At 38.1% G+C, this 25,057-nt stretch overlaps 1 protein-coding gene across 1 annotated transcript in view; it reads right to left on the bottom strand.

Annotated features, from left to right (window-relative positions):
* Positions 1-305: 305 nt before the first annotated feature.
* LOC121387975 (carboxypeptidase N subunit 2-like) overlaps positions 306-25,057 on the bottom strand; it is a 36,165-nt gene continuing 11,413 nt past the window's right edge. Inside the window, exons 2-3 of the mRNA XM_041519160.1 lie at positions 7,603-7,701; positions 306-2,397 (exon numbers count right to left, since the gene is read on the bottom strand). Coding sequence (XP_041375094.1) covers positions 535-2,373 — 1,839 coding nt within the window. The 5' untranslated portion in view covers positions 2,374-2,397; positions 7,603-7,701 and the 3' untranslated portion in view covers positions 306-534. The remainder of the gene's footprint in view (positions 2,398-7,602; positions 7,702-25,057) is intronic.

The raw sequence follows: 25,057 nt of genomic DNA, 5'->3' as shown, positions 1-25,057 counted from the left end.
TATATATATATGTATATATATATATATATATATATATATATGTATAGTGATTTCCCTAGAAATTTGGCAAGGCATGGTAGACCAAACACTTTTGGGGAATTTTCACCATTTTCGGGGCACTTGTTTTTCATTAAAAATACACAAAAATTAATTGAAATAAACATTAACGTAATTTATGTGCTTGCTTTAATAAATGAATGGCAAAAGATATAAAAGCCATATTTTATTAATTAATAATACCTTTTTGGGTGTTTTATAAAGGCAATTTTAGAATTAATTAGTGAAAAGGCTTGTTTAATCTCAGGGCAGCATGGTGCTAATTAAGGCAAGATGGTACTAGACTATTGAGGCATGGTGCTGCATCATGCTAAAACAAGCTAGGGAAAACACTATATGTATAAACATATATATATGCTGATATCATATCAACCACCTCCCCAAGCTAAACAGCTTGTAAATATTAATGTGCATCCTTTAAAAAGAAATTGCAATTGTGAACAGCCCTTTAAATATCCTCTAATTAGTAAATATTTTTCACACAGTCGACTCCCTGGCAATATGTACATGTATTGGCGCTGTAATGCTACTCGCACTATACAGCGACGGTTGTGACGAGTACACACTGTCGATATCTCTCTGCGACGTCACCGACGGAATAATCTGCGACGGTGTCAGAGGTTTGTCAGGGAGATTGCGCATCGTCTGAAAATAGTTCTTAAACACGTAACTCTTATCAGACTCGGCCAGCGAGCGGATGTCGCTGTCCATGAACGGCTTAATCTTCCGATCGACGTCGAAGTGAGAGCTCTCAGTCATCGGTTTGAGACACCCCTTCTCGAGATGCTGCTTCGTCCGGCCCCGCCTCCACAGAAAGACTGTCAGGACTAAAAGACACACACCGACTATCAGACAGGGAATCACTATGGCAACCTGGATGCCCACCGGAAGGTGTTTGTCCTCCGAGGCAGGATCGCACTCGAGAACGTTCTTCTCCTTCACCATGGCGATGGGCGTGTTTGTCAGCTGGGTGGGCATAGAACATTTCGGTTTCGAACACTGTTCGGTTAACAGATCCTGCGGGAGGCAGGCCATGATGAACAAGGATTTGTCGCCCTGCAACCAGCTCCTCAACGACTTGATTCTGCAGTCACACTTCCAGTAATTCTGGCTCAGTTGCAAGGACTCGAGTTTATTGAAAACTGAGACAATCTTGTCTGGAACATACTGAAGACTGTTCCAAGAGAGGTCTAATGTTTTCATGTTTTGTAAACTACTGAACATGTTTTCGTCTAGTGTTTCTAACGTGCACGAGGACAGATTCAGTAATTTAAGTCTGTAGAGTCCCTCGAATGCAAGTTTGCGTATATGTCTTAATGGATTTCCTGCTAGGTTTAAATGTTCCAACTGAGGTGCAGTTGGTCGTAGGAAACTATCCTGAAGTCTTGAGAGAGCATTGTATGATAAATCAATCTCCCTCACATTGAAATGAATAAAAGTTTCACTCGATAAGCTGGTAATTCGGTTTCTAGAAACATTTAGTGTATCGAGTGTTATTCCAGAAAATTGAGCATCTTTGAACGTAGTTAACTCATTGTTGTCTAAGAACAGATTCTGCAGAGATGGCAGATTTCGAAACTCCTGCGACCTTGGTAATTCTGTGATGTGGTTTTGACCGAGGTCAAGGGTCGTTATGCTCCGCACGATACTAAACATATCACTTGTGATGACCATCAAGTTGCACTTTCGCAAACTCAGGTACTTGAGATTCTGCAAGCCTTGAAACACGTAACCGTGGAGATTGTGTAAACTGTTTCCGTCCAATCGGAGCGAAACCAAATGTAACTGCGACCTGAACACTCCGGTGCGCAAGTCGTCCAGCTGGTTGTAGCTGAGATCCAAGTGTTCCAAGCTGTACAGAGAATCCAGCATGTTCTCTATGCTCCTGATTCGATTGTTTGACAGATTCAGCTTTTTAAGATTCGAGAGTCCGAGAAAGACGTCGGGCGAGACAGTCGACAGCATATTATGACGCAGGCTCAGCTCCTGGAGTCGAGTCAGAGTCTCAAATGTCCCACTCTCGACTCGGTTGACCCACGACTCGTCGATAGCGAGCTGCGTAAGAGGAATGTGGGAGATCGGTTGGAAGTGGGACGGCTGGAGGTTGCGGGCGTTGGCGGTGATCTTGATGATGACAGACGTGAACTCCGGGGTCAGGGAGTTGAGGATGGAGGAGAGGGAGCCTCCCCGACAGTTGGCCGTGCGTCTCCAGCCGTCGATCGAGCACGTGCAACCAGGGGGACACAACTCTGATAGGATCTGAGTCACGGTCAGGCTGAGGGTCATCATCAGCAGAAGTGGAGTGACTGGAGACATTGTGGTCTCTCATCTGACTCACCCCTGAAATACAAGAAAAAACTTTTTTCAGATCACATATACATTACAGAAAAGAAAGGAATGTTAATGACATCATGGCAGATTTTAAACTATGGCTATTTGGTGTATTGTTATTGTGACATTTGGTTGAGAGAGAGAGAGAGAGAGAGAGAGAGAGAGAGAGAGAGAGAGAGAGAGAGAGAGAGAGAGAGAGAGAGAGAGAGAATAGTCATGATATATGATCTCCTGTCTATAGGATAGTGCGCGTGCACACACACATACACACACACACACACACACACACACACACACACACTACCTTGCTGCTGCTAATGGAAAAATGCAGTAGGTTTCCTCTGAAGACAATGCGTCAGAAATACCAAATATTCAACATCCAGTAGCTAATGATTACTGAAGCATTTTGCTCTAGTACTAGTAGTAGTCACTAAACAAAACAAACTTTTGATAAGTCAGCAAGTATACCTGTACCTCAGCTGTACATGCAACCACAGCAGAAATTATCGGTTGATTTGTCAAACTACGTTAACGTTTACTGTTTACTCGGACTGCACGGTTTTAAAAGTAAAAGAAAGGAATATAATTTAATGACAAATGAGCACATTTTAAACTATGGCTGAGTTTCTAATATGCGGTTTGTTTTAAAAACTTGGGCCAACAGAATAAGAGATATTTTATCTGCTGTTGCCACATAGGCTATTCAGTCTGAATAGTCATTTAAAGTGGTCGGTCTGGGATCAATCCCCGTCGGTGCACCCACTGGACTATTTTTGTGTTCCAGCCAGTGCACCTCCCTTGCTATTAATTGAAAAATGCAGTGAGCTTCCTCTCTGTGGCCATACCCTCCCAGTGTTTCTGCCAGAAAGAAATTTTTGGGTATGGCGCTATGGAATTGAATGCAACCAGTGAACAGGTGGTATGGGGGACCTCCCCCAGAAAGAAAATAGGTTAAGTTTAGGGTTAGGGTTAAGAAAATCATACAGTAATGATGAGAGTCATTAATTTTGTCCAAAAGTTAACTTAAAAAAATTAAATTTTGGGTATGGCGCCATACCCGTTTTACCCTCTGGCAGAAACCCTGCCTCCCATCCCAGGACTGTTCATTGGTGAACTCAGAGCCCTGACCCGGGATAGGCATGCCTGAACCTTTTGGATATAGGCATGTTAAATGAGTTCCCGCTTCCCGCTCTATGACCATATGTCAAAATTACCAAATGTTTTGACATCCAATAATTAATATATCAAAGTGCTCTAGTGGTGTCGTAAACAAAACAAACTTTATCTTTCATATTAATGTTCAGGCATGTCCATCATGGGATCTGTCCCGGGACAGACATGCTTGAAACCTTCGTTGGTACATGAACATGACAAAATTATCCGCTCCGCTCCATCCTGGGAAAAGGAAGGCAGGAACGTTTTATTTATTGTTGAACTCAACACATTTTAATTACGGTTATATGGCACTGGAGTCCATCCATGGTGCCTCTTCTGTGACATCACAAGTGGCTGGGTCTGGGATGAACTATACTGAATAACTAGTGGCAAGGGATCTTTTATATATGTACAAAGTGCTTTCTCACTGGAAAGATATACATGTAGAACCAGAGTGCTTGATATAATATTCATGGGAGGGGGTCCCGGTTGGGGTGGTGGAAAAACCACAGAGTCCACAGACAGGGATCAATCCTACAACCCATCACACCTCAGACTAGTGTTGAAGCACTGAGATACATTTAAAGGGACAGACCCTAGTTTCATCCCATGAAAATGCACACTAAGTTTAGTTAATCTACAAACCTGTAACACATTTGTATAAAATTACAATTGAGTGAAACCATGCGTGTGAATTTGAAATGGTGAAATACACTCTATAATAGACTAAAACTCGACTCCATAAATGTTACCTCTCAGATGCACGTGCGTTTTTCAAAATAATATATGAGAAATGCATTTTGTGATATTAAAAACACCAGGATGACCAAAATCATTTCGAGTGTATGTAAATGGATAAGCTGATCAATCAAATCTAAGTAAAGTATGATTTCAGTTATCAAAAACAGCTTTAATAGTCAAAAATATGCCTTAGTGTTTAAAAACTAGGGTATGTCCCTTTAATCACATAAAATTCTAAATGCCGTAATTATATATGGACTATTAATTGCTAAACCATCAAAATGTTGATGGGCTGATTTCAATATTTTGTAAAGAAGTGGATAAGGAATCTAAGCAGATGCATAGAAATTGTAATGCTCTTCTCAAACAACAAAACATCCCTCCCGACCCCCAGCCAAAATACAAAAGAAAACAAAAAACAACCCACTATCTTCACTCCTATATTATGAGTCCATGGATCCCCCCACCCCCCTAAAACTGGCATCCACACTATTCAGACTTAAATTCTGCAACTAATTCACCACTAAACTATTCAGATGTAATTTCTGCAGTTAATTCCCCACTAAACTATTCAGATGTAATTTCTGCAACTAATTCACCACTAAACTATTCAGATGTAATTTCTGCAGTTAATTCCCCACCAAACTATTCAAGATGTAATTTCTGCAGTTAATTCACCGCTAAACTATTCAGATGTAATTTCTGCAGTTAATTCCCCACTTAATCTGAATAAATTAGCTTACTGAATTTTCAGTATATAATTATTTAATCATTGTTCAGAAGGGACCCTAATAAATAAGCTTACAGGTCATTTGGAATTCACCCATCTATAAACTTATCTGACCGTGCATGACTGGGGCAATACATACTTGTGATATAGCCTTGAGGGCACTTCCACTGAAATTCTGTAATATCGTAATTAATAAAGATTATCTAGGAAAGCTTAATTAGCTTAAATGCCCGTACGCTACCCAAACAGGTACACATGCCACTCTTACAACGGACTAAAATGAATGGAGAGATTTTTCATTGATTCATTAATGATCAGCTATAGAATGTCAAACATTGGTTTTCACTTGTAGTCTGCAGCCTTACCCAGCCTTCTACATATGTGGCCATTTTTTTCATTACTAAAACATTTCATACTGTCTATATAAAAAATACAAGTAGGCACCATCTGGCTCCTAGATTGAAAAGTTAACGTACAGGGCTGGCCTTACCTTGGACACCCAGTAGCTGATGTGTATATTTGTCCTGGGATGTAGTTAAACATTCATTCAATCATTCATTCAATCATTCAATCATTCATTCAATCAATCATTCAATCAATCATTCATTCAATCATTCATTCAATCATTCATTCATTCAATCATTCATTCAATCATTCGTTTATTTAATCATTCATTCAATCATTCATTCTTTCAATTATTCATTCAATCATTAATTCTTTCAATTATTCATTCAATCATTCATTCTTTCAATTATTCATTCATTCAATCAATCATTCATTCATTAAATCAATCATTCATTCAATCATTCATTCTTTTAATTATTCATTCATTCATTCATAGTCTTCAGAGGAAATCCTCTACATTTTAGCCATAACAGCAAGGGATCTTTTATATGCACTTTCCTACAGACAAGACAGCACATACCACAGACTTTGATATACTAGTCTTAAGGCACTGGTTGGAATAAGAAAAACAAACAATCAAAGACTGGGTTCGATTCTGCGACCAAAGCACTGTAGGCTAGCACTCTACCGACTGAGCTAAATCCCGCCTCTTTGCTTAATATATTAACACAGTTTAACACTATGGTTATTTGTAGTCTGTCATGTAGTTATTTTGAGATTGTCTAGACAGTGTGTGAATGAATGAATGAGGAAGGAGCCCATTTCCTGTAAAACACTTTTAAACAATCCATTTACTATAATTCAAGAATAGTGCTGGAGTTATTTTTTAAATACAGTGAAACCTCTTAAAACCAGACCCTCTGTAAACCGAAATTCTCTCAAAATCGGAAGTTTCTCACTGTCCCGTTTTAAATATCAGTACAAAAAAACCCCCACTGTAAATCGGATACCCCTTAAAACCAGACCCTCTGTAAACCAGAATTCTCTCAAAATCGGACGTTTCTCACCGTCCCGTTTTAAATATCAGTACATAAGAGAACCACTGTAAATCGGATACCCCTTAAAACCAGACCCTCTGTAAACCGGAATTCTCTCAAAATCGGACGTTTCTCACCGTCCCGTTTTAAATATCAGTACAAAAGAGAACCACTGTAAATCGGATACCCCTTAAAACCAGACTTTTTACTTGGTCCCGAGCGTGTCTGGTTTAGAGGGGTTTCACTGTATAAAAGAAAGAAATGTTTTATTTAACGATGCACTCAACACATTTTATTTACGGTTATATGGCGTCAGACACATGGTTAAGGACCACACAGATTTTGAGAGGAAACCCGCTGTCGCCACTTCATGGGCTATTCTTTCCGATTAGAAGCAAGGGATCTTTTATTTGCGCTTCCCACAGGCAGGATAGCACAAACCATGGCCTTTGTTGAACCAGTTATGGATCACTGGTTGGTGCAAGTGGTTTACACCTACTGAGCACTCACTCAGGGTTTGGAGTTGGTATCTGGATTAAAAATCCCATGCCTCGACTGGGATCCGAACCCAGTACCTACCAGCCTGTTGACCGATGGCCTAACCATGACACCGGTCACTGTATAAAGTATAGGGTATATACGGTACAGGTGTGTGTGCAAGAGGGTGTTTCTTGGGGGTTGAAACCCCCACCATCTGCTCAAGCTAAAAAACGTTTTCATGATATTTGCTATCCTATCTGTGGAATGGTGCATATAAAAGAGCCCTTGCTACTAATACAAAAATAATGTACCGGGTTTCCTCTCTAAGACTATATGTCACAATTACCAAATGTTTGACATCAATAACCGATGATTAATAAATCAATGTGCTCTAGTGATGTCGTTAACAAACAAAAAAAGACCCCAAACATGTTTTAAGTAATATATGACGCTCAAATTCCCTGTCAGTGGGCCCATTGGGCTATTTCTCGTTCCAGCCAGTGCACCACGACTGGTATATCAAAGGCTGTGGTATGTACTACCCTGTCTGTGGGATGGTGCATATAAAAGATCCCTTGCTACTAATCGAGAAGAGTAGCACATGAAGTGGCGACAGCTGGTTTCCTCTCTCTATATCTGGGTGGTCCGTAACCATATATCTGATGCCATATAACCGTAATTAAAATGTGTTGAGTCCATCATTAAATAAAACATTTCCTTCCTTACCTGTGTTGGTGTTCTTTTCAACTTATTCCATGTTCATTTCAAAGCATTTTCTCACACATTCTCCACCCTTCTGACCTGTGATCTTTCCTTCAAGAACAACTGGAAAAGAAAATGTGTCGGTGTAAACATTGCTTCCAATAATTAGCGTACAAATTTATCTGCAGTCACAAAGAGAAACTAAAACGTGGAACCTGTCTAAACTGGACCTTGAACAAACCGAAGTCCTGTCAAAATTGGCAGTTTAATAAGGTCTCGAATTTTCAAAATTCTAAAACGGAACACTCTAAACACAGGATCCTTGTTTAAATCAGAAAAATATTTGGTCACCGGCTTGATCCAGTTTAAACTGGTTTCACTGTATTATCAATATAGTACAATGTATGTGATTTTTAAGTAGAGGTAACCAACATCTATAAACCGGACACCTGTCTAAGGGCATCACACTGCCATTCTCCTTTTTTGTTTTAAATCAACAAATGTGATAAATGTTGTGTTAATTAAAATACATAAGCCCAAATTTAAGTACAAACATGCTGACCTCAAAACCACTGAAATGTTCAGTTCAATTATATTAAAATAACTGGAAATGGATTTCTCAATACTGACAACTTAACTCTACAGCAGCTGTTAATAATAGTACTGTAGCTAAAACGACCTTTCTGCACTCAGAAAAGACAAAAATCCCCGTTGTGCCCAAATTAGTGAGATCTGAAGCCCTGCTAAATAATGATTAAAATCATTGCCACCTTTCTATTTCATACTTCCTCAGGTGCATTTGTAAAACTGCTTAACACAGGACTGATTATACATTAACAGCCAAATCCATATTTGGTCATATTAACAGCACAAAAACCTGTCCTCACATATTCTGTCAACTATACACCACTAAAATACCAACCCAGACAAGGACAATCTTCCCTCAGTATACTGCTGACGATGACAGTAAAGCATGTAGGAACCCTCCTGACCCCCCACTCGCCAGCCCGTGAGTGTGTTAGTGATGAACTAGCTGCATAGAGAACCCATGTCACCTGGGCAGCTAGCCTCAAACAAATTACTCCAACCGGCTGACCGCTCACCTTTGGGGTCAATTAATGTCCGTCTGCTGGAATCCATTGTACAAATTCATCAACCGTGACCGGTCAGTTTCATTATAAGGGTCACGGGTATCACAAATGTATTGTATTGTGGTCTGAATTTTCATTACATTGAACGATAAACACACTAAACACACGGCCACACATACTCCGGGTCAGTTATAAGGGCACAGCAACCTTACCTTAAGTAAACTAGAAACAGACGTCAAATGTAGAAGCTGGCAGACGTCAAATGTATTCATTTGAAATGAACTGGACTGAAAAGGACTTGACAGTGTATATGGGGATGAAGTTAAAACCTGCATGGAGCTCATAAATCGTTATCGTCTAGTGTTACCCCCTATCTGTATCAAAATCTGACAGAGATGAAACATCCATCTTTGGCAAAATTAAATTTTCGGTTTCTGCCCAGGTCACCTGAAGGTTAGTTCTGTCCAGTGCCATGCACTTGTCTGTATGTATCCTGTAATTTACGCTATCACATCCATTCATCACTGAAACAATATCTCCATGGATTCTTGTTCCAAACCCTCGCATCAACTTAAAAGTAAATATTTCTTGTTTAATGATTTGGACAGCAGTTCAAAATTCCAATTACCCGACACCTGTGCCAAGTGGAATTTCCAGACAGGACAAATAATCATTTTACCTCTATTTGACTGATGGTAAGTGATATACCTACATGTATTTTAATTTAATTTTATTTTATTTAATTTTTCTCCATCTTTTATTAATAAAACATGGTTCAGCGAAACTCCTCTAAACTGGACACCCTTCAGACCTAGTAAAAAGTCTGGTTTTTAGACGTATCCGGTTTAGAGAGGTTATCTTCTGTACAGATATTTAAAAAGGGACCATAAAACAGATTTTAAGGGAATTCCGGTTTACAGAGGGTCCGGTTTTGAGAGGTTTCACTGTATATTCCGTTGATCTGCTTGTTTGAAGAAGTAGTAAATGTGTCCTATAGCAAGTGAATTAACAACATATTTATTTAACCACTGATTTGGCACAATATACATAGAGGATTCGTCACAAGTATTTTTTAATATGGAAAATATCAACTGAGTCTATGTTAATCGGTATTTGTCGAGGCTCTACCGATTAACTAGACGAGGTTGATATCTGACATATTAAAAAACACGAGTAGCGAATTCTATTTATTCTGTAACACTTCTAAAATAACATTTTAATTAAATTTTTAGTAAATCACAGTACTAAAGTCGCCGCCATCGGTAATATGACATCATTATGATTAGCACAAATTAGTTTGACGTCACATATTTTAACTAAATTTTTGAAAATGTTATGCTCAGGTATATACAGGTCTTGTTGGTTAGTAAACAAATGACCCATCCACAGCAACACATTACCTGGAGACCTTGCAACTTTGCATACCATTAACTGGGTTAATATACTAAATTATCACAGTTATAGGATTACAAGTTACAGGATAAATGTATTTAATCAGCTAATAGTCATAAACCAAGGTTAGAGACGAAAACCTGCTGTTGCCACATGCACTACGCATCTGGGTAAGCAACAAAATATGTTTTGTCATATTCACTTTCCAAATGACAGTACTGAAAACGAAACTGACTACAACCTTGGTATAATTTGCCCCAAAACAGGAAAGCACTAACTTGACTTATATGCACATTTTGAGGAAATGGGGAAAAAATACCCCCTCCCCCACCTCCCAAACCTTCAATCCATATAAAAGCTAATTCATGTTGATCCACCAAACAGAGAATATTTTGTTTTCTAAATTTTGATTACCAACAGTTACTAACCAACTGAAAAATTATTAGCAACTATAATGTTTAGCATTTCAAAACTGTAAAACGATCTCTGAATCTTACATATATAATGAAGGAAGGAAGGAAATGTTTTATTTAACGACACACTCAACACATTATATAGCATCAGATATATGGTTAAGGACCACATAGATATTGAGAGAGGAAACCCGCTGTCGCCACTTCATCGGCTACTCTATTCGATTAGCAGCAAGGGATCTTTTATATGCACCATCCCACAGACAGGATAGTACATACCACGGCCTTTGTTACACCAGTTGTGGAGCACTGGCTGGAATGAGAAACAGCCCAATGGGTCCACCGACATGGATCGATCCTGGACCGACCGTGCATCAAGCGAACACTTTACCACTGGGCTACCTCCCGCCCCTACATATCTAGTGAACCGCAATACAATACTGAACGAAATGACTGTACAACCATCAACTGTTTACAATTCAGGTCAGTGAAGTGTTCTACAACCCATTACACATCAGGCAACCACTCTATCACTGAGCTAATGTCTATCCAACTCAACATTTCATTTAAACTTATTTTCGTGCTTATATCAAATTAAGGTTCAAGCACGCTGTTCTGAGAACACACCTCAGCTATCTGAGCTGTCCGTCCAGGACAGTGGGTTAGTTGTTAGTTGGTTAGTGAGAAAGAAGAGAGTGTAGTGGTCTTACACCTACCCAATGAGTCGGTGAAAGCCGGTACTGGGCTGTGAACCCTGTACCTACTAGCCTTATGTCCGATTGCTTAACCACGATACCACCGAGGCTGGTCTCACTCAGCAAACAATAAAGCTAACAACAAAGGGAGATAAAGACAAAGAAAATCAACTACATCAGTACATGACATTCACGCGAAAACAGTTAAGCAAAGGTTAGTCATCGACACCCACAAAGGTATTTCCAAGCCTTGGGCAAAACCTGTACTTCTACTTGGATAATATAGCTTTACAGTGCACTTAAGTGGCAATGACTAAAATAATTTGTTGGGTCGCATGTGGGACATTGACCCCCACCCTTTTCTTCCCTGCAGTATGTTGTTCATGAAGTCAGCTATGTTATAGTACAACTCGCATTAAAAACTAATTTGTTTTTATTTATTTATCAATTTATTTATCAATTTATTTTATTTATTTATCAATTTATTTATCAATTTATTTATCAATTTATCTATCAATTTATCAATTTATTTATCAATTTATTTATTTATTTATCAATTTATTTATTTATTTACATGTATTTAATTATTTTATTATTTATTTACATGTACAGTTGAATCCCATTGCTCAAATCCTATTGGTGCTTGAGTAACCGTTCGACCCAGCAGGTAGTTTGACTTAACCATTTGGTCAACAATGTGTAAGTGTAACTCAGTACTTCGTTTTTGGTTCGAGTGTTGCGGTGTATTTGACCCTCCCAAGTTCGACCCAACAAGATTCTACTGTATTTATTTGAAAAAATTTATTCATTTATTTTCTTAATGTTTATCATGTACCAAGGTGGGATGTAGTCCAGTGGTAAAGCGCTAGCTTGATACGCAGTCAGTTTGGGATCGATCCCCATCGGTGGGCCCATTGGGCTATTTCTTGTTCTAGCCAGTGCTCCACGACTGGTATATCAAAGGTCGTGTATGTGCTATCATGTCTGTGGGATGGTGCATGTAAAAGATCCCTTGCTACTAATGGAAAAATGTAGCCGGTTTTCTCTCTATGACTGTGTCAAAATGACCATATGTTTGACATCCAATAGCTGATGATTAACAAATCAATGTGCTCTAGTGGAGTCGTTAAACAAAACTAACTTCTTCTATATAACATCCTAGATAGGAAAGTGTATATAAACAGTACCATGCTGTTTTAATGATAGGAGATGCCTAAATGTTTATGGCTACTGAGCTCCTTTCTATCGCTACATGTTAGTTTAAAATGAGATGAAGTGTCATGTAATTAAATATTCCATTCCTTTCATAGTACGACGACTGTAATACTACAAACTGACATGTCAAATAACGCAGATAGCACTTAACTCAACAAAGTCCTGCTCAAACACATTTCAAACATTACATTATTTGAAGTCTTATGCTGTTGCACAAATGTACACAATCAACACATTTGCCAATGGTTTTTCCATTATTTAATGTATTTACATTCACACACACATGACCACTGTATATATTTATATACACGTTTGTTGATCATAATACCGGCCTCAGTGGTATCGTGGTTAAGCCATCGGACATATGGCTGGTAGGCACTGGGTTAATTTGCAGCCCAGTATACCAGCTCCCACCCAGAGTGAGTTTTAACGGCTCGATGGGTAAGTGTAAGGTCACTACACCGACTTCTCTCTCACTAACCACTAACATTCAGGACTTATAGAATTTTTACAAAAATCCACTAGCCATGGGATCATTGATTTTAAAAATTTACTGGCCACGATTAAAAATTCCCTTGCCCTACTTAATACAAGTTTACTAACAGTAATAATCAATGTTACCTAAAGAGGGGATAGAGATTAAAAACACTAAAATTGGGGGGGGGGGGGGGGGGGGGGGTGGTGTGTGTGTGTGTGTGTGTGTGTGGGGTAGGATATTCATATTTACAAAATAGACTTAAATGCAGCATTTGATAACTTTTTTTCTCACTAGCTATCTGGCATGGCAATAGTAGTTATTTACTAGCCCAACATCGAATATCACTAGCCATGTGAGTGGGGCTACCATAATCTAGAAGCCCTGTACTAGCCGAACATTGAATATCACTAGCCATGGGAGTGGGGCTACCATAATCTAGAAGCCCTGTACTAGCCGAACATTGAATATCACTAGCCATGTGAGTGGGGCTACCACAATCTAGAAGCCCTGTACTAGCCGAACATTGAATATCACTAGCCATGTGAGTGGGGCTACCATAATCTAGAAGCCCTGTACTAGCCGAACATTGAATATCACTAGCCATGGGAGTGGGGCTACCACAATCTAGAAGCCCTGTACTAGCCGAACATTGAATATTACTAGCCATGGGAGTGGGGCTACCACAATCTAGAAGCCCTGGACAACTAACCCACTGTCCTGGACAGACTACCCACATAGCTATGGTGTGTGCACAGGACAGCGTGCTTGAACCTTAATTGTATATAAGCACGAATAAATAAGTATAAGTATGAATGTAGATGAAAATGTAGAGTGAATGCAGCCATGCAAACTCATTAGCCGTTCCTCCTAACCTCCAACGTGCTTAATAAATACTGTTTAATAATTATTATTAATTTTAGACCAGCCCATCTAAATCTGCGCCGAAATTATATTATATTAATAATTAATAGAAGTTATGAATGTTAATATTTCTCTTTAAGGGCGCAGTCAAAATTTATTAACCCCAATTTTCCCCCCTTTTATACTTTTGGTGTTAATATTCAAAATTTCAAAATTGATCGTATTTGTTAGGTTATCCCTATCCCGAGTCAGACCCCCGATCCTATCGGAGGCCGGACTCGGGATAGGCGTGTTCGAAACCCTAGTGGTATATGGACACGTTAAACCAGTTACTAAGGTAAGTTAAGCAGTCATGGAGCTCAGTAGGAAGTTGTATAAATACCGTAAGATCACTGCACTGACTTCTCTGCCATTGACAAGTTCTGATAATTAACCTATTTTTAGACAGCTTTGATAGATGAGATATGTGCCCGTGATATTGTGTGTGCAACTTAACTGGATACATGTATATTAAAACAAAATCACTTTATATGCAAAAATGTCACCTACATGACATTGTACTCTTGGCTGAATAATTGAAAGCATGCACTAGATCAGGAAACCAAATAACATCCAATCAGAAGGATTCTACAGGACCACTGACATAGCAGTATTTTTGCATATCTAGCTCAGTAAGTTGAGTGCTCGCCTAAGGTGCTTGCGTCGCAGGATCGAACCACCTCAGTTGATCCATTTAACTGATTAGATTTTTCTCGTTGTAACCAGTGCACCACAACTGGTGAACGGTCGTGGTACAAGAAAGTAAGAAATGTTTTATTTAATGACATACTCAACACATTTTACATATATAAAGAAAGAAAGAAATATTTTTTTTAACGACGCACACAACACATTTTATTTACGGTTATATGGCGTCAGACATATGGTTAAGGACCACACAGATTTTGAGAGGAAACCCGCTGTCGCCACTACATGGGCTACTCTTCCAATTAGCAGCAAGGGATCTTTTATTTGCGCTTCCCACAGGCAGGATAGCACAAACCATGGCCTTTGTTGAACCATTTATGTACACTGGTGGGTGCAAGTGGTTTACACCTACCCATTGAGCCTTGCGGAGCACTCACTCAGGGTTTGGAGTCGGTATCTGGATTAAAAATCCCATGCCTCGACTGGGATCCGAACCCAGTACCTACCAGCCTGTAGACCGATGGCCTAACCACTACGCCACCGAGGCCGGTGGTCGTGGTACATGTATGTACTTTTCATCGCTGCTAATGGAAAAAGTTAAGTGTTGTTATCTCTGATGACTACAAGTCAGAATTACCCAATGTTTGACATTCAATAGCCGATTAATATATCAATGTGCTCTACTGCAAGTGGTGCTGTGAAACAAAACAGACGTTGTTAGCTGTAAATATATTACATGTAAGAATGTGAAGTATTGTAATGTCTGGTAACAAGAATAAAACCTATATAGGTCATACTCCTTTTGATCAGCATCAAAAGGGAGTCTTTTATGTCCACTACTTTGACAGACAGGCTAGTCTGGGCTCGAAATAGGAAGCTAAATATGGCCCCCCTTTTTTTCTTTTTTTTAAACAGCAGGTCAAAAGAAATATGTCCTCATGAGAAAAAAACCCCATATGGCCTGCTGGAAATGAAGGTTTTGGATAGTGTGTTAAGAATTAAAAACTCTGAGATGTATTTTAGAGCATTATGGAATTATGGAGTCTAGAGCTAAATAGCAGATGTGATACACATATACATCTTTCTTGAAAAAAAAAAAATGACCTGCAATTTGTTGTTGTGGTTTTAGCAGCTGAATTTCTATAGGTCTAAAAAATGGACTGCTTTTCGTTTTCTGCAGGTCGCTATTTCAAGCCCTGCCAGTACATTCATACTACAGTCACAAAAGGTGTCCGATATAGTGTTTCTTATAAAATACTTACAAGTTGATATGTAAATGTAAGTGTAGGCCTCAACTAAGATATTTTTTTAACACAGTGAAACCCCTCTAAACCAGACACCCTCTGGACCTAGTCAAATGTCTGGTTTAAGAGGTATCCAGTTTAGAGAGTGTAGTGGTCAAATAATCGGGTTTAAATTAATTAACTGTGTTGTGAAGTTCACTAGAGTACTTTTAGTTAGTTGAGGGAAAATTCCACTTTCGTTTAATTTTATTGTCGATTATATATCACCCGTTGCTTTACCATGGGCCAAGGGAGATAATTCTAACGTGATGGCAACCAACCATGTGCAGACGACCAAGATTAAAGAACGCCTAAAACAATGGTAAAGAAAATATACATGTCATCCCCACGTTTAATATAAATCTTTTGATTTTCTATGTAACAAACTTCCTTTATGTTTCTTGGGTTATTGATTTTAACGTTATATATATGTGTAAAAACACATTTTTATATGTCACATGGATGGCTCGATTGTACCGTAAATTACCGTAAATGTTGTAATTACAAAATAGTGAATATATAATTTTCAAGTATTTAGTTCTTTTATATTTTATATCTTTCAGTCAATCTGTATTTTGGATCCCTAAGAATAAGAAAACAATTCATGAACAAGAATAAAGAACTTCAGTTTGAACACATGTGCTTGGTTGTCAACAGCGAGGTTAAGTTCTGTACCGATTAAAAACCCCCCAAAACCGGACCATGAAAAATGTCCAGTTACCGGGAATTCCGGTTTACAGAGGGTCTGGTATTGAGAGGTTTCACTGTACATGTGTACATATAATAATTCGTCCACACACCCACACAAATTTTTATCTATCTATCTAGCTATGCATGCATGCATTTATACGGGGGGCAAGATAACCCATTGATAAAGTGATCACTTGATGCACAATTGATAAAGAACTGATCCCTATTGGTGGGCTAATTTGGCTACCGGTACTAGTATTTCTTGTTCCAGTCTGAACTCCGCAACTGGTGTAACAAAAGTCTGTGGTATGTATTATCCTGTCTGTGTTAGTGCATGAAACAGGTTTTCCATAGAGTGGAGGCAGTGATTTCACTCTCATTCAGTGTTTCTGCCAGAGGGTAAAACGGGTATGGCGCCATACCCAAATTTGTTTGCAGAATAAAAAAAATTTAGTTAACCTTTTGACAAAATTAATGACTCTTAATTATCATTACTGTATGATTTTCTTACTCCTGACCCTAACCCAAACCTATTTTCTTTCTGGGTGAGGCCCCCATAGCCCGTTTACTGTGGTTGCATTTAGTTACATAGTGCCATACCCAAACATTTCTTTCTGGCAGAAACACTGTCATTATCTGTGCTGCCATAAACCATATGACCAACCGGTCTCGGTGGTGTGGTAGTAAAGCCATCAGAATTAGGCTGGTATAGGCACTGGGTTCGCATCCCGGTACCGACTCCCACCCAGAGTGAGTTTAACGACTCAATGGGTAGGTGTTTGGCCACTACATCGATTTCTCTCTCACTAACCACTAAAAACTAACCCTCTGTCCTGGACAGACAGCCAGCCCAGATACCTGAGTTGTGTGCACAAGACAGCGTGCTTGAACCTTAATTGGATATAATCATGGAAATAAGTATATATGAAATAAAAAGTCTGTGAATAAAAATGTGTTGAGTGTGTTGTTTCTTCCTTCCATTCATCCTTTTACATTCTGTAGAATGTAAGATGATGGTCCTGTATTTACTGACTCAGCTAATTTATGCTAATGTCAAAACTAAATTTATGAAGACTGTCACCAATTAATCATTCAAGCATGAGCAGACCCCAGTAGCTGAAAATACAACTTATTAATAATTTCAGTCTGGAAGACGACAGGTTAGCCATAAAATTCAATCTTTAGGTTACCTTCATAAATACATTATTTCTTACACCGGAAAGTAAAATAAGTTAAAGCTGGATCAAAATTATTATAAGCAAAATGGGCAAATACAGTTAAACCTGTTTTTGGTTTGAGCGTTGCGGTGTGATCGACCCTTCCAAGGTCCAGCCAACAGGATTCAACTGTATATCTACATCATACATAAATCTCATTGCAACTGCAGTTAAAAATATATTATGTCAATCATAAATTGCTTTTATTTATTTATTTTTATTTATTTATTTTTATTTATTTATTTTTATTTGAGGGTTAGGATGGGTGGATATAAAACAGCTGTAGTTTAAAATGTGCCGAGGCATTATTAAACAAATATTCTCTTTCTTTCTTTATCCACTACTTAACAAATCAGAGCGTCTTCTGTCCTCAAAGCTTCATAAAGGCTAACACTGGTATCAGTGTATTTTTATGCAACATTTACTGGATATACATGTACATGTATGTAACAGCCGACGTAAATAAAAAAATGATAGGTGACGGAAAAACGAAACTAAAAACTCACCGATCTATTCTCTATGCTTAGAAATGGCAGCTGTATTAAGTATACCGATTTCATATCCAATAGCCGGTGATTATTAAATCTAGTAGTGTCGTTAAATAAAACAAACTTTAAACTTTAATTATACAGGTATGCCTGTAATAGCCTAAAGAAGAGTTAAAAAAAAGTTTGTTTTGGTTAACACCACTACAGCACATTGATTTATTAAAGATGACATGTGGATATTGAATAACCAAATGTCTGACATCCAACAGCAGATAATTAATAAATCAATATGCTCTAGTGGTGTCATATAAACAAAACAAACTTTCTTTTAACTATCATCAGCTATTGGATGTCAAGTTGACTGGGGCGAAATGTAGTCCAGTGGTAGAGTACTACTTGCCTGAGGAGCGATGAGTCACGGGACTGAACAGTGATTGTTCTTGAAACACCTGTCAGGTTTTTTCTTTTACAGCCAGTTTCTGATGACTGGTACAACAGAGCCTGTGACAATGGGTCTCCTGTCTCACTCTCTAGACCAAAATAACCACATTATCTTAGAACCAGAGTTTTTTTCTGGTTTCTTCTTTTAAAAAAAAATCAAATTCAAGAAGAATAGATGTACTTGTGGCCACTGGTAGAGGTTCTTTCTCTCTTTCACTGTGGTACACACTAAAATAACCACATTATGTTAGAACCAGGTTTTTTTTTCTGGTTTCTTCTTTAAAAAAAAAACAAATTCAAGGAGAATAGATGAACATGTGGCTAGTAGTAGAGTATTTGCCTGACGTGTGATGAGTCATAGGTTCTTTTTCTCTTTCACTGTGGTACACACTAAAGGCTGCGACAATGGGTTTCCCCATCTCACTCTCTAGTCCATAATAACCACATTATGTTAGAACCAGGTTTTTTCTTTCTTCTTTTTAAAATTAAATTCAATAACAAAAAAAAAGTACATGTATGTAGTCAGCGGGAGAGTATTTGCCTGAAGTATGGTAAGTCACAGGCAGGGAAAAGTTTGTTCAATATCGCTGCGTGATTCGCTACGGAAGTTTCGGAGATTGCTACACAATTTTAAAACATTAAACAGTAGTTTTAAATCAATTTTCAATTAACTAGCAATATCACTAATCAAGATTTTTAAACAAAATGTTTACTGATAAGACTCTTTCACTCTTGAGACACCCATCATTTGTTTCACCATCACCAATCAATGCAGACCTGCAGTCTAAACTCTGTGTAAGTGATATATCAAAGTTTTTCTCTTTCACTGTCAAGACCAAAATAACCACTTCATACATAACACATTCTAAAATATGCTGAGGTGTCGTCACACAAACATCTGGGGCAATAAATATATTTTAAAAACAACAAAAAAAAACCCCAAAACCCCCCAACAACATTCCTTTCCTTTCCTTCTTACTAAATTTAACTTCAGGCCTGATGCAAATAAGAGGAATACTACTTGAAGCCAGTACTGGGGTACTGATAAAAATATGAGTGATGGAAATATATTATTTTTCTTGATATTATCTACATCCCAAACCTACAGACTAAACATGTTTAAAATTTCAGAAGAATCGGTCAACCACTAGCAGAATTATCAACATGAACATCTTCATAAACTGCACCAAATATAAATTTTTACGTGACATAAAAGATTATTACTAATATTAGTGTTTTCCTTTATAACGCAAAAGAATACAAATATTCATGATATAAATCACATAGCTACCTTGAACAAATGTTTCGTTACCATGACAACAGCTATAAAGGGATATTTTGACAGTATTTTCAGTTAAAATGGTCAAATGAAGCCAAAATTCACTAAATTACTTATTTCTAACATTCATGGATCGGTACTTGAGAATTGAGAGGATATAATAAAGAAAAAGGCTTTATTGGATAATACTGGTCATAGACTACAATTCCACAACATTACTAACCTTCTTCTGTACATAACACTTGCACTTGTATCTTAAATTACATCTGCTAAATGTGTCCCAACCATAACGGTACAGTTTCCAATCTGCATTATGCCTCCTGCATGCAATATTATGTGGCTGTGTGTGTTCATTTTAATTTCTCAGCTTTCCTTAATGCATGTTACCATCTTTTTATTTCAGAGACTCAGCTTTCTCGAGATATTACTCGTAGAGCATGCCGAAATCTACATGTCCCAACCATAACAGATATACAGTCAAACCTGTATATAACGGCCACCCAAGGGACCTGACAAAAGGTGCCATTATAGAGAGGTGGCCCTTATATACAAGTTCAAAATTAGAACCCATATATTAAAGAATATCACAAAAAAAGTGTGTCATAAAAAAGATGTCGCATTTTTAAACCATTCCTACACTAGCTTGTTTATGTCATCATTGCCTGTTGCTTTCTTCTGCCTTTTTCTTTCGGCTGAAACATTATTGTCAAAATCGGCCAGAACATCAGCTTTCCTTTTAAAATATAATTAACGTGAAAACGTCCTACACCAAAATGATTGGCGATTTTTCGCGCACTTAAATTGCCTTTCTCAGATTTGTTAATAACATCGATTCTCTGTTCTAACGTTAAAGCAGTACGATTTTTCGGTGGCATTTTGCATGCAAACGTATTCGTTGATATATTTCACAAACGCTAACATTGACTTGCAGAAAATATTTTGTGTAATTGAAAGTTATTACCCATGTGGCATGTTTGACTCATTTGTTTGTTTCATGTCACCACTAATCCTTCTGTGGAGTATGACCATTGATTATAGCTGAATAAGATCAGGATTCGCTTAAATAATCTGAACACTGGACATCTGCAATGACTGCCACCTTCAGCAACTCATGTTTATTTACCAATCATATGTTTATTTACCAATCATGTCTGGCTAGAAACAATGAAACACCTAACATAAATGTTACATAATACCTCATTTGTTTAGTTTCTCGAGACTCAACAGAGTGACCATACATACAGATTAAATTATGTACAGCCAATGGAAAGTCGTCTACTATTCAGTGAGGATGCTGAGAACCAATTGAATTACACCACCAGTAACTGCGTGTCACGGAAGTTACTGACTGTCCGTTTGTTTTTCAATTACGATCAGAGAATTACAATGGAACTTTACTTTGACAGAAAATAAACCCAAAGCTACAGACATGGCCATATTAACACATTTAATTTATAATTTTTAAGATTGATTGAAAAAGTAAAGACATAACCAGGGTCAAAATATAATTTAAAAAATGTCTTTATGACGATCATCTTGTGACCGTTATAGCAGGTTCAACCTGTGATTTTGGGTGAAAAATAGTGACCGCTGGCCGTTGGGGACAGGTGACCGTTATGTACAGGTCGAATAAGGAAGGAAATGCATTGGGGGATTTATAATGGCCAGTATAGACAGGTGACCGTTATGTACAGGTGACTGTTAGACCAAGTTCGACTGTATATTTCTAATAAACATCAAGCTTGATGGCATGCAAATACATTTTTTTTGCTAAAATAAAACATTTATCCCATCCAAAAATAGGTGATTTGTGCATGTTTAAAGAAATATTTTTTTTGTGTCAAATGTCACACCTTATTTGCACCAGGCCTTCAGTTTGTGCAGGTTAATAACAGCTTAAAGCCCCAGTCAAAGTGTCACATTTTGGGTACGCCGTTGTGCCCCATTCTGATCCCCACGTTCTGGGGAAAAAAAATGAAAATTTAGTGCGGGTGCCATGTTGTCGCTACGTGCTAGCCACGCTGTCGCCTCGTTGTAGTCCCGCTGTGGCACGATTGACAGGTGACACCGAAGATCGAAGTCAGGTTATGCCTCACTGCTGTCACGCTCTAGCCTCGCTGTTCCAGGTTCTCGCCACGTTAAAATTTCCTGTTCATGTTTTGTCACGTTTTAGCCACGTTTTGCAACGTAGCTGAACGTGGCGGCCAAAACGTGACAGTCACTATGACTGGGGCTTAAGCCATGCATGAAAAACACCGTGACATTGTATGCACATTTTCTAGTCATGATTTAGACTTTTAATGATGTTTACATAAACCTATTAGCCAATGAATAGCGGAAAATACAGTGTCAATTGCACTACAGGAAATATCTTCTTTTTTATAGCTGGCACATATATATCGTTTTCTTCTTCGTGACAATACAGGTCAGGACAAGACAGCCAGTCATTAAGCACGGGCCTCAGTACATATTACATAATCCAGTTGTGTAAAAAAAAACAACCACTGAATTGACATAGATACAATGTAACTATAAATACAGTGAAACCTGTCAAAACCGGACCCTCTGTAAACGGGAATTTCCTCAAAACTGGATGCTTTACAGAGTCCCTTATTAAAAACCAGGACAGAACTTAACCTCTCTAAATCGGCTCCCTCTTTAAAACAAACATTTGTCCTGGTTTAGAGGGGTTTCACTGTACTAAATAACACTAAAACATATTACAGTGAAACATGTTTAAACCAGACACCTGAACAAACTGGAATCTTGTCAAAACCGGTCAAGTTTCATGGTCCCAAATTTTTTAAAATTCTAAAACGTGACCCTTTAAAAACTGGATCTTGTCGGATAAATATTGGGTCCCCAGCACTGTATTAAGTCGTCAAAAATATTTACAAAGTAAATGCAATTTACTGATCAGACTGGTAGCAAATGTCCAAATAACCACACATCCAGATTAAGACCGTGAATACTGACAAATGCATGTATGTATCTTGTAGCCACAGTTTAAAATTCCGACAATATATAACTGTAAATAAAATGTGTTGACTGCGTCGTTAAATAAAACATTTTCTTTCCACAGTTTAAAATGTGCTGAGGCATTAAATAAGCAATCTTTTTCTTTTCTTTTATACCAGTGCTAGCTGGTACAGAAAACCCCCGAAACACTTCATTTATGGTGATTCAAGTTCATTTTGGCCTCCTGCATAGCAGTACATGGTACAGATCTAACGGTATTATATACTCAAGGTCAAAACAATAATTTATAAAAACTACCCCTTTCCCCATCCACATCTATAAATCAATTTTTTTTTTTTAAATTGCTACAGTGTGTACATACACCTAGAGACAGACCATTATTTGTCAAGTTACATGTACAAAGGAACTTAATAATCAAAGATTTATGGCTACTGTTCATGTATATTTTTATTTACAAGTATTAACAAGTACAGTACACAAACCAATAATAATGTCAATAAAGTACAAAAATAAGTTTTTTTTCTTTTATGACACCACTAGAGCACATTGATTTATTAATCACCAGCTACTAGATATCAAACGTAATTTGGTAATCCTCACCTAGCATACATATATATTGATCAGCAACATTAGCTATTAGCTTAAAAATTTATTAGTGACTATAATATTTAACACTACAGAATGTGTAGCAATCTCTCAAACCTGCTTAGCAAATTACAACACAATGCTCAACAAAATGTACCCTGCATGTAACAGCCTTTGATATTCCACTCATCGGGTACTGGTTGGGATGGGTAAAAACCCTTTCAGAAAATGCACCCACCAAGGGAAGGAAGGAAATGTTTTATTTAACAACACTCTCAACACATTTTATTTACGGTTATATGGCGTCAGACATATGATTAAGGACCACACAAATTTTGAGAGAGGAAACCCCCTGTTGCCACTTCATGGGCTGCTCTTTTTGATTAGCAGCAAGGGATCTTTTATATGTTACACCAGCTGTAGAGCACTGGATGGAATGAGAAATAGCCCAATGGATCCACCAATGGGGATCGATCCTAGACCGACTGTGCATCGAGCAAATGCTTTACCAATGGGCTACGTCTTGCCCCACATCCACTATAGGAGTTCAGTCATATGACCCAAGTATCTCTGATGAATGCTCTAGCGACTGAGATGGCCTCAGACCACAATTAATTTCTCTATATGTTTCTATATAGCCTTAGTGGCTATAACATTTTTATTAATATCAGCAGGCCCGTGAAGTTTTGTATGTACCTTTGCCTGCATGGGGGACACATACCCTGAAAAGGACAACCCCTGTTGTCCAGCTCTTTCTCCCAGCATATTGGTTTAAACAGACACACCCTCTAAACCAGGCCGGAGTACACCCATTTTACACAAAAAGCACTACTTTTGCATGGGCCGGAATTACCACAAACAAGTTTTCAATGTCAACAAGTTACACATGTTTACAAACTACATGCTATCCCCTGTCAATTCAGTCAAACAGTTGCCACTTCATAGCTGTCTGCCATGAAATAATCACAGTCAAACAGCAGACTACTTGCTGTCAAATTTTCAGATTTTGGACAACCAAATGGGAAGATAACTGTAATCTGAGGCCAGATAGATCCCTCTCATGCCATGTACAAATGGCAGCTAGAAGACTTGCAATCTGTTTCACTGATTACATGTTAGACCATGTCACCAGAGTATAGAAAAAGTTAAACGTTTATTTTGTTTAAGGACACCACTAGAGCACATTGATTTAGTAATCATCGGCTACTGAATGTCAAACATTTGGTAATTTTTAAATGCAAAGTTTGTTTTGTTTAACGACACCACTAGAGCACACTGATTTAGTAATCATTGGCTATTGGATGTCAAACATTTGGTAATGTTTTACTCGTATAGTCTTAGATAGTGTTTTTTCATGAGTACTCAAGTATGGGCTGAGTCTAGCAAGACAAAATCTGTTCACAGGACTCGATCACAGCAACCCGTGCAAGGAAGAGCACTCCCATTTAATTATATTTTTAATGTCATTTTGCCATATACTTGCCACCAGTTACATTATGGGTTATGGGGCTATGAGACAGGAAGGGAAAACAAAACTCGAATGTGTGGGAAGGAAGGAAGGAAGGAAATGGTTTCTTTAATGACACACTTAACACATTTTATTTATGGTTATATCATATATGGCGTCGGACACAAAGATATTGAGGGAGGAAACCTGCTGTCGCCACTTCATGGGCTACTCTTTT

This window comes from Gigantopelta aegis, chromosome 14 (genome assembly GCF_016097555.1).
Source record: "Gigantopelta aegis isolate Gae_Host chromosome 14, Gae_host_genome, whole genome shotgun sequence".
Taxonomy (NCBI): domain Eukaryota; kingdom Metazoa; phylum Mollusca; class Gastropoda; order Neomphalida; family Peltospiridae; genus Gigantopelta; species Gigantopelta aegis.
Note: the sequence above shows the minus strand (reverse complement) of the source record. Positions and strands in the feature narration are given on the sequence as shown.